The sequence below is a fragment of the Meleagris gallopavo genome, chromosome 14 (genome assembly GCF_905368555.1).
Source record: "Meleagris gallopavo chromosome 14, MGAL_WU_HG_1.1, whole genome shotgun sequence".
In the NCBI taxonomy this organism is placed as follows: Eukaryota; Metazoa; Chordata; class Aves; order Galliformes; family Phasianidae; genus Meleagris; species Meleagris gallopavo.
Window position 1 is genome coordinate 9514643 of NC_139417.1, and position 14708 is coordinate 9529350.

The window sequence follows — 14708 nt, forward strand, 5'->3', positions numbered from 1 at the left end:
GCCGACCTGTAGCTGCGGGTCCGAAGCGGAACGCGGGGACTGCGCGTGTAACGGGAGCGAGAACAGGGGCTGCGCTCGGGTCAGAAAGGGCAGGGACGGGGGACGGCCAGCTGTGCTGCTGGCAGAGTCGAGGGACCTCGTGCCAAGAGACGAAGTTGAGGGAAGACGAACAAGACAGACAAGCAGAGGCCACTCGGGTCAGTGGTCAGACACCACAGAGGTGCGTTTTATTGCAAAGAAACAAAAACCACGGCCTCGGCGCTTGCAGGGCCAGACACAAGTGTTTGTACTGCCCAAGTAGTGGCCAGGGCTGGCGGCCAGCCGGGGGTCCAGCAGGAAGGAGGGCTGCGAGAAGGTGGCTGGGCTGGGCTCACAGAAGGGCTGCCAGCAGGGCGAAGTGCTGAGCTGCTCCTCGGCCCCTGCAAAGAACTGGCAACAGAGGAGCCGCAGAGGGCATCAGCCGTGGTGGGATGCTGCTGCGCTGCTTCAAGGTCATGGAGCAATCATCCATGCATTGCTGTGCCTCTATTTCACACTGCATGCTCTGCCAGGTGACAGGTAGAATGCTGGCAGCCTGCATTACAGATAGCGCAGCTCAGCAGTTAGCAGGCAGCTCTCTTTACACCCGCCACACCACAAGGCAGGCTTGCAGGAGTCAAAGACTCAGCACGTGTGGTTCTACACCTTTCTTTACAAACCCCATTCAGGACATCTCAGCAAGATCTGGAAGCAATCTGCAGCTGGGCCATCCCTGCCCCATCTGGCTACTGTCCCACAGAGGTGGAGCCGTTCTGCCCCTGTCTGTGCATCCAGCCGACACCAGCACTGCTTTCATTCATGCCAGCGCCCAGTGAGTTCTGACAAACCACATTTGTTTCCAGGCAGAGCCTCCAACTTCTGGCCGTAGTCCTGGAGGAGGAGGAGGGCAGAAGGAGCCATGAGGCTGGGATTGCTGTCCCTATACTGGTGACACAGGAGAACGTCCCATCTCATCACTTTGCAGACAATGACATCCTTGCACAAATCATCCCATCCATGCTCAGTGTCATGGCAGCCCCTGTGAGTAAAGCAGGTGACTGTTCTAGGCAAGTCACAGGAAACAAATATCTATAGGTAAAGAGAAGGGAAGAAAGTCCTTTTTTAATATTTTGTTTCCAACTCTTCAGCAGCCACCAGGTGTCAGTGCGATCAAACGTTTGGCAGATGGGACCACAGCAAAGTCCTGGGAGGTGGAAAACACTTTTCCAGGAATTACTCTGTCTTCTGTCTGCTCTGGAGCCTGGTGCACCTCTCTGAGAAGTCCGGCTTTGACAGTCTTTGTTAAAAAGAAGTTTAACTACATTAAATTGATAGAAAAGTTTCCCATAACAAGTGATAAAGTTTCTCTTCCTTTATAAGTCCTCCCTGTACAGACCTGGACCCAAGCTCTGAACAACAAAGTGAAACGGGCTACAGGTAGCCTTTCTACAGCACTTCCCAGCCTGCATGTACCAGGAAGTGACCCATCTGCAGGGCTTGCAGGAGAGGACAACAGTGCAATTGACTTAACAAGATCGGCCTAGTGCAAAATATGATACAGAGGAAAAAAAAAAAAACAAGTGGAAAAGGAATAAAAAGATCACCAGGCTACAATGAAATGCTATTAGCCAGTAGATTTCCGGCGATAAACTGAGATCATATAGACAAGTGCACCCTGCCAGATACATCAGAATATTGTTCTGGCCTTTGTGATAGCCACCCTCAGGCACACTCAAGAAACCCTGGAGCACTCCAGATTCAGAGGAATCCACTACAGGCTCTAGAATACAGTCAGGCTGTAAAAACCCAGGGCAGCAAACCAGGAGGATTTGCTAGTTATTAATAAGCCTCAGTGTCCTCCTTGCTTTGTTTAGAATTTGAAGACTTAGACCAGATCAGGAGGTGCTGAGTCCAGCAAGAAGCACACTTTATCAGCACCTCATTGTTTGTCTTAATAGCGCAGAGAAAAGGAGGAAGCAAAGCAGCTCCTAGCAATGAAGTGCACCAACAAAGTCTTTTGTGTATGAACTAATCCACATCTGACTGGTGGCTGTACCTTCATAATAGCCACTGGGTTAAAAAAAAAAAAATAAAAAAAAAACATATTTAGTGAAGATTACTGGACTTAGAAACATTTATACAGTGAAACTCCCTAAAGGCCACAGCCATGCCAGGCCCTGTTATGCTAAGTGCTATACAAACTCAAATTTAAACTCCATGCTTTAAATTTACTCACCATATTATATGAACAACTTGCATTTAATCCCGTGAAGCCCAAAATGCCATCAACACAGCCAATGAACTTGTGCAGTTTCACGCATGAACCCAGCAAATTCAGCAGGAGTCATCAGTGAGGGATGGTCAGCAAAGGGCCACATGTGGCCATCTATGTGCACTGACTGCTCCCCCACACCAGCCTCCCATTATCAACTGTTAGGGCAGGAGAGGGAACTCCTCTGGGTATCTCTGCAGCTCTGCCAACAAGATACAAAAGGAACTGGTGGCCACCATCTCTTACACAACACAAGGGAAAAGTACAGAGGCGGAATAAACACTGAAAATTGGAATCTGGATAGGAAACCAAAGGCTATCACTTTTCTTGAATGGACTTATCAAGCTGGTCCTACATCAAGATGATCTGCGATTCAGTTTGTATGCAAAGCGCTATGCAAAATGAAACAGACTCTTTTGTACCTTGACTTTAGAGACTTACATCAGGGATGAACATGCTAAAAATACCTATACATACAGAAATAGATTTACAGACTGCATATCTGGAGTCTTTCTGTAAAAGACCTCCTTAAAGACCAAACGTGAAGCTGCATCTTGCAATACGCAAGGAAGCAGATCACCATAATGGACAGGAATAGCTTTGCCACTGACCTAAGCAAGTCCGTCAATCCCTGGTAATAGAAGAAACAAATGTTCTGGGATTCCAGGCTTGAAAGTAGTTCCAACTCTTGATTTAGACAGAGCTCAAAGAACAATTATGCATATTCACGTGCCTTTTATCACACATCTTCAGGGAGTTGGGGCCTCAAAATTGCCTGAGGCATGCCTGAAAAACATTCACTGGGGAGTTCTTAGATCTGCTTCTCATCCAAACAGGCTTTTACACTTGTTTGAATGCAGCAATTTTAAAGAATTACCCTGATTTACACCAATATGATATTAAACACTTCACACTTCAAGGCAGGATCCTGGAAAGGAAACAAAAGGGCCAGAAAATTATCAGTTTGAGTTTTCACTTTTCTCCCTGTTAAAAGCCTCCCATAGCCTTTACGCCTACCTCAAAAAGATTAACTGAAACCAAACTATCCTAGAAAATGGAATAGGAGTAGAAAAGTGCTGCCAATCTAAGACTGCGATGAGGGATACTTTGCTGCTAATTTCACTGCTGTTAGGTGAAAGGCAGGTAAAGGTCCTTTTTGAGCAACTCTCCAAAATAGCAAACTTCCAGCTGAGATGATGCACCGTGGCACCAAATTCTCTGCAATCAGCCAAAGAAGGGTAAGATGCTCAGACTTTGCAAGCTCAGCTTGGAGCTGTGGAAGTGAAAAAGGAATGTGGGCTGTTTAGGGGTGTCAGGTTGAGGAGGAAAAATAAAAGAGATGACACTGAGATGTTCTTCCCAGACATAAATAACTGAATCCTAGACTGCTAGAAAAACCTCTTTTCATGGAGTGGAATGCAAACTCAGCCAAAGATGCCAACAGAGTTGTGACTCCCTCCATCCAGAACAGCATATACGTTTTACAGCACCTGCAGGGATTGAATGCAACCTAGAGACAAAAATCCAGGTGTATCAAGGTCAGGATCTGGCTGACATAATTTCAGCTGGACTCTCAAAGTGTATTAATTCCCCAAAGCTGGATTCTCAGTGCTAGACCTAGCCTCAACTCCTTTTTTTCAAGCCCAGTCACTCTCAGCCACTACCAGAGAGCTACAGTAAGTGCATTTAAAGGTGATGAAAGCATTGGTGCTACTGATAGGAACACACACACAGAGACCTCCCCACCCACCCATCCCCGCTTCCCTCTGTTCAGTGATCCTCCTGGCTCCAAGCCACAGATGCAGGCTCAGGACTTCCATCGGAAAAACTCGCCCAAAAAATTTGACCCATCCCGAGCCTTTAAGTTGTTCCTGATAAGCCACTTGATCCCATGGTCCATCAGTCAAGATAGGAGACAATTATATTTAAGGGGGCTGTTCCCTCTCTTCTTTTTCTAAAGATGTGTGTCTTCCTCAAACACATCCACATCCTCGCTTGCCTGCTTATTGATCAGGACATCCCAGCTGTCGGGGCCATTGATGGTGTTTCCACCATTCACACTTGGCTTCTTCTCCTGCATTTCTGACTGGCTGTCACTAGCCACATCCAATGTGGGGTTGTCATGGCAGCCGTTCTCAACAAAGCGCAGCTCTTCACCATGTGACTGCAAAGGAAGGAGAGGAGCACAGAGACAAGTGAAGATAGGTCTTAGTGCTGCTGAGCACTAAATTTATTCCTGGCCCAAACCCTGCAGCAGAGGCAAACCATCCTGAGCACATCAAGAGGTGTGCAGGTTTACATCTCTCTTATGCCTACGCAGCTTCCCTGCTGCTCCATCAGCGTATCCAGCTACGTCCACAAAGTGGACAGGGAAAACAATCTCCCTCAACTTTCTAAATCCCTTCATCCCAAGGGATTAGAATCCAACCACTTCCCCACCTGTCCAGTGCTCACCATGTTTTTCATCTTCGGCAGGCGTCTCTGCCAGCAGTTGTATATGAGCCCCAAGACAATGATGATGGCACAGATGGAGCCAATGATCACCAGTACCACAAAGAGTTTCCCATAATCACTGCGTGTCTGATTGGGATGTGACTGACAGCTTGTGGTGGTTGAATAGTTCTGGATGCCAATCTGAAAGGAAGCAAGGAAAGAAGCAGCTAAATCCCCTGGCCTGCCATCAGGTAGGACCTGCTCAGTTTTCTGGGTTTAAGTACAGGACCATCACTGCAGGCAGAGGAACTAAAAGTCAGGGTTAGGGAGTCAGGATGTTCACTGTCTTACATGACTAGAAGGCACACAAACAAGTTTAACACCATCTTCCTTGAGAGCTGGCCAATCAGCCAAGTGTCAGTGGGCATAATCCTGCCTTTACTGCTTGCACAAGGATCACACCAATGTGCAACCAGGCTTTCATGGGAAAAAATATCCAAAATTTAGTTCCCTTTTAATTGTCAGCAAAGCCCAACATCTTTTCCTGTGACCTGGCAGGTTCCAGCCTGGTTATATAACAATTCAATACTAAGTATGATGGTTGTAAGAGAATATCCTCCTTCTTCTTTCCAAGCCCAGGCTGGCACAAGGTCAGTGTTTCATTATTGATAGAGTTGGAGAGTCAGAGGCAGGCAGTAGGGCTACTGTAGTAGGATGCATGTTAACATGGGGGTATTGTTGAACACAACTCAAACCTCACACCGACACGAATCCTTTCTGGACAGTTCTAGCTGCTGATACTTCAGTCACACCATTTCTACAGGGTTGACTTTTTAGTACTTTCTCTGGTGTAAGTCAATCAATAATGCACTGAGCACTTAATTTTCTTTATCTAACTGCACCAGTTTGTTAGGACAGGGAGAAACCTGAGAGGAGACTTCCAGCAAGGTGGTGGCCCAATTCTAATGCTAAAGTCAGCAGAATTACTCGAAGAGTGTTTAAAGGCGGAAAAAAAAAAAAAGCAGCAGCAGAGTCAGGCCTTCAGTGTCTAAGTGTCAAACTCAGATCATGGGACTATTTTGCCTTCATCTCTTCACTCTTCCAAGTTGCCTACAATTAGAGGCAAATACATAAGGACGGGAAGCAGCTGGCAGTGGAATCTGGCATCCATCACCTGTGGTTCTCTGCCTGCCTTTGTAGAGGTAGTTATCTAAAAGGAGTGAAATGCAGACCCCGGGATAGCAGAAGGAAGGTGTGTGAATGTGTCCCATCTAGTACAGGCACCTCTCCCACCTCCTTCAGCAAAGGCTGAGCAACTGGCAATAGCCAGCATCAGCAGATCAAGCAGGGCTGATTCTGGGGCTCTGCAGCACTCACATTGCCACGGGCAACAATGTGGAAGGTATGAGACCAAGTAGCTCAACAAAATGAATGTGTGAAAAGCAACTTCAAAACTAAGCCAGAAGAGCAGGCAGGAAATAAACCACAGTCACTCTCTTAATGGGAACAAACATTTGATGATCTGGCAACTACCAGAGAGGGCAGAAGGGAACTTTGCCAAGTGTCAGATTAATCTGTGTGCCTGCTGTGGGTTCAGCACTTGGTTAGACTGTGATGGCCTCCCAGTTTGCAAGGTGCTTATTTTAATTGTATAGCCAGTCTTAAAGGATGGATGCAGGCAGACAGGCTTTTACCTCAGCTAAGCTCCTCTTAACATCCCCCAGTGCCATGAGAACATCTTTTGTAGGGATGACACCTGTAAAGAAGGAGATAGAGATCAGCGCTGCTCTTTCAGCTCAAGTTAACTGAGTTAGATGTACTCATCACTGTGAAATGCCCAACAGGATGAAAGCAGAGGAACACATGTTTTTGTTCATTGGTATTTTAGGTTGATACTGAAAATTCAAGGACCATAACACCAAGGGTACTCCCAAATGTTCTTCAAAGAGAGAAAAAAATCCAGGCATGAACTGATACTAAAGACACCATGGTACCCATAGGCTCATTTCTACTTTCACTTGTCCAGCAGTACAAAGAGGAACCTAAGAAAAGCACTTTTCAGAGCAGAAAATACTTTGTTTCCAAAAGTTCATAAAAGTCAGAATTCTGTTTTCTTCACATAGGCCACAATGTCAACATTAGAAGCCTCTAGCATGAAACGGAAGCAGTATAGAAAAAGCATTCTCCTTTCAGAAGGAGATTAAGATGTTAAAATGCAACAGCACAACTTACCTCTAGTGTCAGCTCTTTTTTCTTTGCAAACACAAGAGAGGCACCATAAGGACTGGCCAAGTACAGATGAGAGTTAAGCCATAAGTTAAAAAGTGATCTAAGAGCAGGCTGTCACGTCCTGCCATAGCAATGGCCTGCTCACAGAGGACAACACAGAAGCACAGGGAAAAAGCTGACAAATGTTCATGTGAAGGCAATTCAGGGAGGGAGGAAGGCAGGAAGTGAAGCACAGATCAAGCTTGGTGCAAACAATGAGAAACAGGCCACTCCATTCCTTGGATCCTGTTAACGCTGGGAACACTGAGACTGAATCACAAAAAGAGCAAAAATTCCCTTCAACATGGATAAGCATCTCCATTTGGGAGCACCCTAAAAACAACCCCTATCACAGGAAGACTCTTCTCAGCACTTACCCTGTTCCCCTGCCAGTGTCATTAGCAAGTGCTTGTCATTCTCATTGGGTTTGCTCAGAGAGATCATCCAGTGGTCCTGCAGTCCATCCGCATGTCTAGAGAAAGCATCCTCCACCAGAGCCAACAGCTGGGGACCCCTCTCCAGCCGAAATTCCTCCTGCCATGGGAAAGAGACATTGTTGAGCTGTGGTGGGAATGGCAGGTATAGCACTTCAGGGCTCACATGACTGCATGGCAAAAACCCTTGCATCAGGTACACCCAAAAGCCAGCAATGCTACACTTGGGGCATTGCTCATTGCTCCTCTCAGCAACCTCATTGCCCAGAGTGAACCCATGCAAGACTGAACTCAGGCCACTCCTGTCCTGCTTCCTGTGCTCCCATGGCCACCATATACCCCACTCTGCACCAAGCCCAGCACACAGGAATCCTGAAGCAACATCAACACATAAGGCAAGAAGCAGCCAGGCTTTTCCCTGCAGCCAGCGCTGGGTCAGCAGGTGCAGCTCGGCCTGACATGCTCCAGCCATCCCCTGGCAGGCTCCTTCGCTGCTTTCCCACTCCTGCGTTTCTATTCTTATCTCCAGTTGCCATGTCAACCTGAAGGCCACACAGATGATTAATAAAATGGAGAGCTCTTGTTGCCATGGCAATTTGAAGCGCTCAAGGCAGGCACAGGCTTGTGCCGAAAAAGGCCTAATTGGAAAAGACACCGATGACTGAGGCCTGAATCACAAGGGCCTGCCAGTGCCTTGTCTCATCAGGTTATGGGTTTTGGCATCAGCAGTGAGCAGGGAGGCCGGAGCAGCAGTGCAAGGATGCAGCATGGTGCTGTGGAGCTGTGGCTTCTGCTGCCAGCCTGAGGTTCTGTTCTGGGGGATGTGGAGGAAAGGGGAGCAGCATAGCCCTAGAGCGGGGCAATAGAGATGAGAAGTTTCTAATCACAGGAAAAAGAGGGATTGCGGAGAACTGAGGAATTCTCCTTGGTAGAGAAAAGGGAGCTGTGAAAGAGTCTGAAAGCACATGAGCAGAATTAGAGGTCAAAAAAGCCAGGTAAAAGGACTTTACACACAGCCAGGTACCACCACTGGGTCAGATCCTGCAGTCCTCACTTAAAGACAAAATTCTCAGGTATATTGAGTGGGAGATGTGCCCAAAGGGACTGAAGTGATTGCCCTGTCCAGAGCCCATTAAGGAGATGAAGAGGCTGCCAGCTTAACCCAGCAATACAGACATCAACCCTGCAGCAGGTAATGCCCAGCACTATGAAGAACATTCACATTCAAGGTGTGACTCTCTGCAAGGGGCTGGGCTCCCTTCTTGTCCCTTGGCTTTTCACTGGGACTCTGGACTGAACCAGGCACTAAACAAGAAATGTTTTAAGAATCTCCGTGCTAATTTAAGCTACAGCACTTGCAATGGAGATTCTGCCTCACAGTCCCAGAAATCCAAACTATACAGGCTTCAGATACAGAAACCAGAAAACAAAAGGGACAGGCAGAGGGTTGGTGAGCTGCCCAAACTAAGCAAAGGGTAAGAAACAAACTGTGTCAACAATGGTGGAAAGGAGAAGAGCTTGATTCCAGTTTCAGCCATGCAAAGAGGTAATGGGAAAAAGGGAATGAAGCAATGTTCATGTTAAATATGTATGTCGACAAGTGTCCCTTTGAATAACAAGAAGAAAGCACAAATCACTCATTGGGAAATATGTTTTGAAACATTAAATCAAGTAGAAGAACAGTTCAGGCCTGCCTATCCCAGGACACTATCTTCTTTCAGCATGGCAGAACTGAGGATTCAACAGTAAAAGCATAATTTTATCAAGAGACATCAGCACATCAGCTTTTAAGCTCTCACCCTTCCAGTGGTTTAAACAACACAAGACCAAAAGAAGAAAGCTTTGTGTATGCAAAATTAATAAGCATTTAAACTCCACAGAGATGCTAGAAAGAGTAATTGTGGATGCAAAAGAAACAGAGCAGCAGGAATATGGTTTTCAAGGACTGGTCTTCTGAGTTGCAGTTGTGTACTGCTTCAAACTCTCCAAAGGGCAAACTAGTCAGATGGAAAGAGACCAGCTTTTAATCTACCTTTAAAGCAGTCAATGTTTTTAGTGTTGGTTTACACAATGAAGTCAACAGCTTTATTGTGTGAATCATCTGCTTTTGCTGCCCCCTCAAAATTTCACGTAAACACTAAAAAAACCCACCAATTTCACCACTAGTGGAAATAGGTCAGTGGCAGAGTCACTCTGCAGTAACAAAATCAGTCTGCTTTGCTCATGGCTGGAGGTGTAGCAAGCAGGAACGCAGACACACAAGGGCAGAATATGGTTCCCTGATGAAATATTTTGGTCTCAGGCTGTCAGGCTTATAATCATTTCTGAGAATTATGAAAGGCACCTTGACCTCAAGCCTTTCACAGCTGGTTTCAAAGTGCCTGATAAAAGGCCTACCAGAAGTGAATGAGCCAGAGATCCACAAGGGGCTCTGGACTCATGAATTAACTGCAGCTTTATGGGGATGGATGGACAGGCATTGGATTAGCAGAGCATGACTGGTTAACAAACACAGATAACACATAAGATAAGGGGTTGGGAAAAAGAGGCACTTAAGGAAAATTTAGTGACAGCTTCTTGATACTGAACCATTCACATGGCAAACAGGGAGTCCTTTTTCCTCTGAGCCATCAGAGAAATGATACTATCCCCTGGAAGGATAGGAAGTAAAAGAAAAAAGAATAGAGGAAAGGAGGATCGGACCTCAATTCTGCCACACTGCCTGCAAGTAAGAGGTGCAATGTTAAAGGCTCTAATGTATCCTGATAAACCAGGTGAGCATTGGCACAAACTAACAGCCAGTAGTTAGTGAAAAGCCACACTGGAACTGCTATAGTCTAGACTTTGAGAGAAATCCTGTCTCCACCCACTCTTTCTCCACTTGGAGAACAAGAATATTTCTCTCCTCTACAGGGACTTTGAGAATTAATGCTTTTAAAATGTTTTGTAGTGAAAGCACACAGCAAGAGCTGTGCCTGCCTCCATATCTCTAAGCACTATTCCTCCCCTGCCATCAAATCTCTGTGGACATACTCACACAGTCAATGTTATCTGACATATTCAGGATGATGTAGTTTTTCCCCGCAAGGTTGCTCCAGTCTTTGCAGATCACCTGGAAAGACAAGACAAATATAGCTGGGTTTGCATAGCAAATGCAGCTCTCCTGCTGAAAGAACAGGGTACACAAGAGGCTGTGCCATACCCCAGAGAAGTGCTTCTCAAAGTAACTGTACTCTAACTTTTTGCATTAGGAAGGATTCATCTTTTTGTTCGTAACGTGGGATGCCAGGTGTTTTCATGTTAGCAGAAACACGTGAGGCGAGGACAAGGTTGCAGTGCCAGCTTCCCACAGTCCATCTTAACTTTCACCTGTACCTACTCTGGGGAACTCAAGGGAAAACTTTCTAGCCTGCAGCCTTATTCAGTATGTGATCAGCACAGCACCAAACCTAACAAAGAGCCTGTGTAGTCCTTAAACTGGTGAAATAAGTCCATAAACTTTGTAGGCAAGATGGGACCCTGAGCTTTGGAAGCACAGAGGGACTAAATACCTTGGGGCAGAAAGAACAAAAGCTTTCACTGGCACTTTTTTTTTTTGCCAGTTTGATCCTCCTACCTCTCATCTTTTTACCAGCTGTCAGTCTGCTGGAACTGCACCTCACACCTCCTCACCTACGAGCTCCCCTAGAAAAACATCCTCACAGATCTCAGTACCCTGCTCCACCTGCTCTACATCTGTTATCTGCACTAGGCAGCAGCAAAAATAGCACTTCTTTCTGACTCCCTTTCCAGAAATCCTTGGGGCCATTTTTGTCCTGACACTTCCAATAATGAATGCTGAGGAAACAAGGAGCTCTTGCTGCTACGTGTGCCCCAGAGGGTAGGTGTTTTTTAGAAGCAATATTTTGGGCAGCAATTCATAAAGGAAGATGGGAAGAAGAGATGTGAGGGGGAAGGGCTTTCTTCAAGAATCACGGACACCGTTAACAAATGCTGTGAAAAACTCTCCAAAATTTAGTTTTGGCCGAGTTGGGCAAACAGAAAAGCTACTGTCACCAGTCAGACCCAGGGTGCTGGTAAGGTTAAGGAGTTCAACATCCCATCAAATATCTCCACTGCTACCTCTAATCCACTGCCCACCTCCCAGTGCTACCTGTGCTGAATTCCAGGGTACTTCTGTCGGCAGCATGGCCATGCGGGCATCTCCAGCCTGTGGTGACAAGCTCCCCTTTGCTGCCTCTGTTGCTACCTCTGTGTCATTCCAGACAGGATTCGGCACAGGCTCATCAGCCCTGTCCCACGGAGCTGCAGAGGAAGCTGGATGATGTTCACCACCAGAAACAGTGTGCGAGTCTGTGGAGCTGCCTCCAGGAGGGAGTGTCCCCACAGGCATCTCTGCTGTCTGCTCCAGTTCAGTTAGCACTGTGGGCTCCAGCATCTCCCACCCCACTGTTGTCTCCAAGAACTCATCTCTGGCTGAATGTTCTTCCCCGCCAGCCTCCATCGTGGGTTCTGAAAGCTCTGCACTTGTGGTAGTCACAGTCTGTTCTGAATCCGCTCCCTCAACAGCCCACATATCTCCAGTTGTCACCTCAAATTGTTCTTCTGAAACACCAGGGGACTGTGCAGGAGTAGTAGAAAAAACAGAGGACACAGGCAGAAGACCTGGACCCATGCTGCTCCCAAGGTCTAAGCCAGGTGAAACAGAGTCCTCTTCTTGCCCTCCTATGGCAGCCTCGGTCACAACATCTGGTTTGGCAGAGGCTGTGGAAAACAGGAGGGCAGACAAAGACTCTTCTTGGTCCACTGGTTCAGAAGATGTAACCTCTGGCTCTGAGGTCTGGAGGCTCTCCAATCCTCCTCTTGAGTGGTCTATAGGGAGCAGCCCCTCCTCTTCCTCCAGTGTGCTGGAGAAAGGCGTGTGCAAGTCAGGCTCTACAAATTCTGCTGGTGTCTGGACAGTGGCTGCTTCCCAGTTCTCTTTTGTCTGTGTCCCATTCCCTTTCAGCAGGGCCTTCTGAGAGGCAGCAGAAAAGCTGTAGTCTAAAAAAGAGATCCAAGAGACTTCGTGTCAAAATCTAAGCACTTGCGAACTCTGAACAAGAGAGCTGTCCCCAATGCATGCATCTAGCCACAGATAGGTTCTAACAGCAGAGATCTTTAAGACACTGAAAAGAACAAACCCACCTGGTAAGCGCAGTGCAAACTCTGGTATTTACCCAGCTTCTTGTCCCATCCCAATGAACCCACTTTCCCTAGGGAAAATTCACATATTTACTTCTGTCACTCTTTTCTGCCCTAAAGGTGTTTTCATAGACTTGTAACTAACAGCTTCGACACCTGGTATCTCTAAGGTGAGGTTATGAGTGTTAGGAATCAGGCCGGGACCCAGGGATTCATTCCGCATGGGATTCAGAAACATGATAGATTGTAATAGCAGACACAAGCTAAACAGGAAATACTAGGGAAGAGAACAACAGCACAGCAAACCAAGTCCTTTTCCTCGGTATGCCCAGGTTATAGCACCAAAACCTGAATTAACCTAGGCATCTTTGAAATGTAAAATTCCAGTTTATACAGCGCTTTGGAGGCAGGAATGGTGGGGGAAAAGCCATCCCACAAACATCTGCTTAATGATATTCCCATCTCATTAAGGTGCAGTTTTGCTGCAAGGAAACAGAAGTCAGAAACAAGAGATGAACTTCAGCTCCAAGTTGTTCTGTGGCTCTGACATGAATGAATGCCTGTGATATCGCTAGACAAACATGGAGAAATGCTTGAGGAGGAGACATCTCACAAATGTGAGGTCAGAGCAGGCAGTGGAAACCCAAAAAAGGAGTAGCTGTAGAATAAGGAGACTATCCTTATTCTAAGGATCAGACATACTAAGCTGGAGTCTTTATTTTTCTTGAGGAAACTGTCTGTTATCTGAGTAGCTCCATTTCAGCAGCTTGCTTCCCAATTAACTCCCTTTCTCTCCAGGATGAGCCCAGCACATATTCTGGGAAAGGAAAGGAAGGGAGTATCTCCACAACCAGAAACAAGCACCCTGCCCACTCTTTGGTTATTGCTAGTAAATGACAATCTGAAATCCCCAAGGGCTGCATCTCTTCTCCTGCCTGCCAAAGTAGATGCTTCACTGAGTGCTGAAGGCAGCTGTTGTCTGGATGCCTTACAGAGAAGATCTGCATGAGCCATCTCTGTACACTCCTGACTCCAAGCCATCGAGCACTGCTGCTGGAGCAGGTGCTGAACTCTCAGGCAGGGAGGTCCACATCAGTAAACACTTCCATTGCCTTGGATGTGCTCTGGCAACAAGGGCTGCCCATGCTGCTTCTGCAATCCAGACTCTGCTGCTTCCCATCCTTCCTGATGGGAGAACCGTGCTGCTCCCTCCAGCCCTAGGCAAGACGCACAAAGATGCTCCTGTTCAGCTGAGATGTGGCTTTCCTAATCTATGCCCCTCTCCCTTCTGTTGCCTGGTCTTCCCAAAGGTCTTTACCAATAGCTGTGTGTCTCAGTGCCTGCAGAAACACAGTTGCTGGTTAATGGCAGATGTGGCCACAGACCACAGGATTGAGGACATTAGGTCAGGACCCTCTGCAGACAGATGGTGAAGGTTTAGTGCATCCCCCAGCGCTCTGCTGCTGCAGAGATACTCCAGATCTGTACCAAAAACATGAACCTCAGCAGCAGCCCTGCCCATCTTGACATGCTGTGAGTGAAAAGTGAGGGAAATGCTGGTCTCACCCTCTAAAAGAAAGCTGTCAGATGAGGCATTATTTTAAAGGATAAGTGACCATTCTGCTACCTCCCTTACCTAAAGACATTCTCAGCTATTCTTAATTCTTCCCTTCCCTCCCCTGCCTCTCCTTGCAGTAGGAGGAGGTGGGCACAGAAGAAAAACAAATGGGGCAATAGCAGCAGGAGGTTTGCCCCAGAGGAGTGCTGAATGCTCCCAACCTATCAGCTCTCCTTTGAAGTCAGGGATTTAACCTTTCTTTAAGGTGCTCTGTCACCAATTAGCTGGCTCCTGAGAGGGGAAGCCTGCATAGTACAGCCACACTGCCTTTTCACAAACAAGATCTAAGAAAGCCTGAGGGACTGCTGCCTCTGCCTTCTCTCCTGGGTGAAGGAAACTCAAGAGAACCGATCCCACTCTCACCCAGCAGGCTCCTGTCTTCCAAGGCAGCTGAAAGCTGAAACTTGAGCTGCTTCTCAGAGGCAACAAAACAGTGATGTAGGAGCAGACAAATTCCTTGCTAACTAATTTCACATTCCCA

The 14708-nt window shown here is 46.9% G+C and overlaps 1 protein-coding gene across 1 annotated transcript in view; it reads right to left on the reverse strand.

Moving 5' to 3' along the window:
* Nucleotides 1–198: 198 nt before the first annotated feature.
* The window catches only part of PODXL2 (podocalyxin like 2), a 31458-nt gene continuing 16948 nt past the window's right edge, over nucleotides 199–14708 (reverse strand). The window contains exons 3-8 of the mRNA XM_085235953.1: nucleotides 11579–12468; nucleotides 10463–10537; nucleotides 7369–7525; nucleotides 6418–6479; nucleotides 4745–4924; nucleotides 199–4454 (exon numbers count right to left, since the gene is read on the reverse strand). Coding sequence (XP_085092079.1) covers nucleotides 4245–4454; nucleotides 4745–4924; nucleotides 6418–6479; nucleotides 7369–7525; nucleotides 10463–10537; nucleotides 11579–12468 — 1574 coding nt within the window. The 3' untranslated portion in view covers nucleotides 199–4244. The remainder of the gene's footprint in view (nucleotides 4455–4744; nucleotides 4925–6417; nucleotides 6480–7368; nucleotides 7526–10462; nucleotides 10538–11578; nucleotides 12469–14708) is intronic.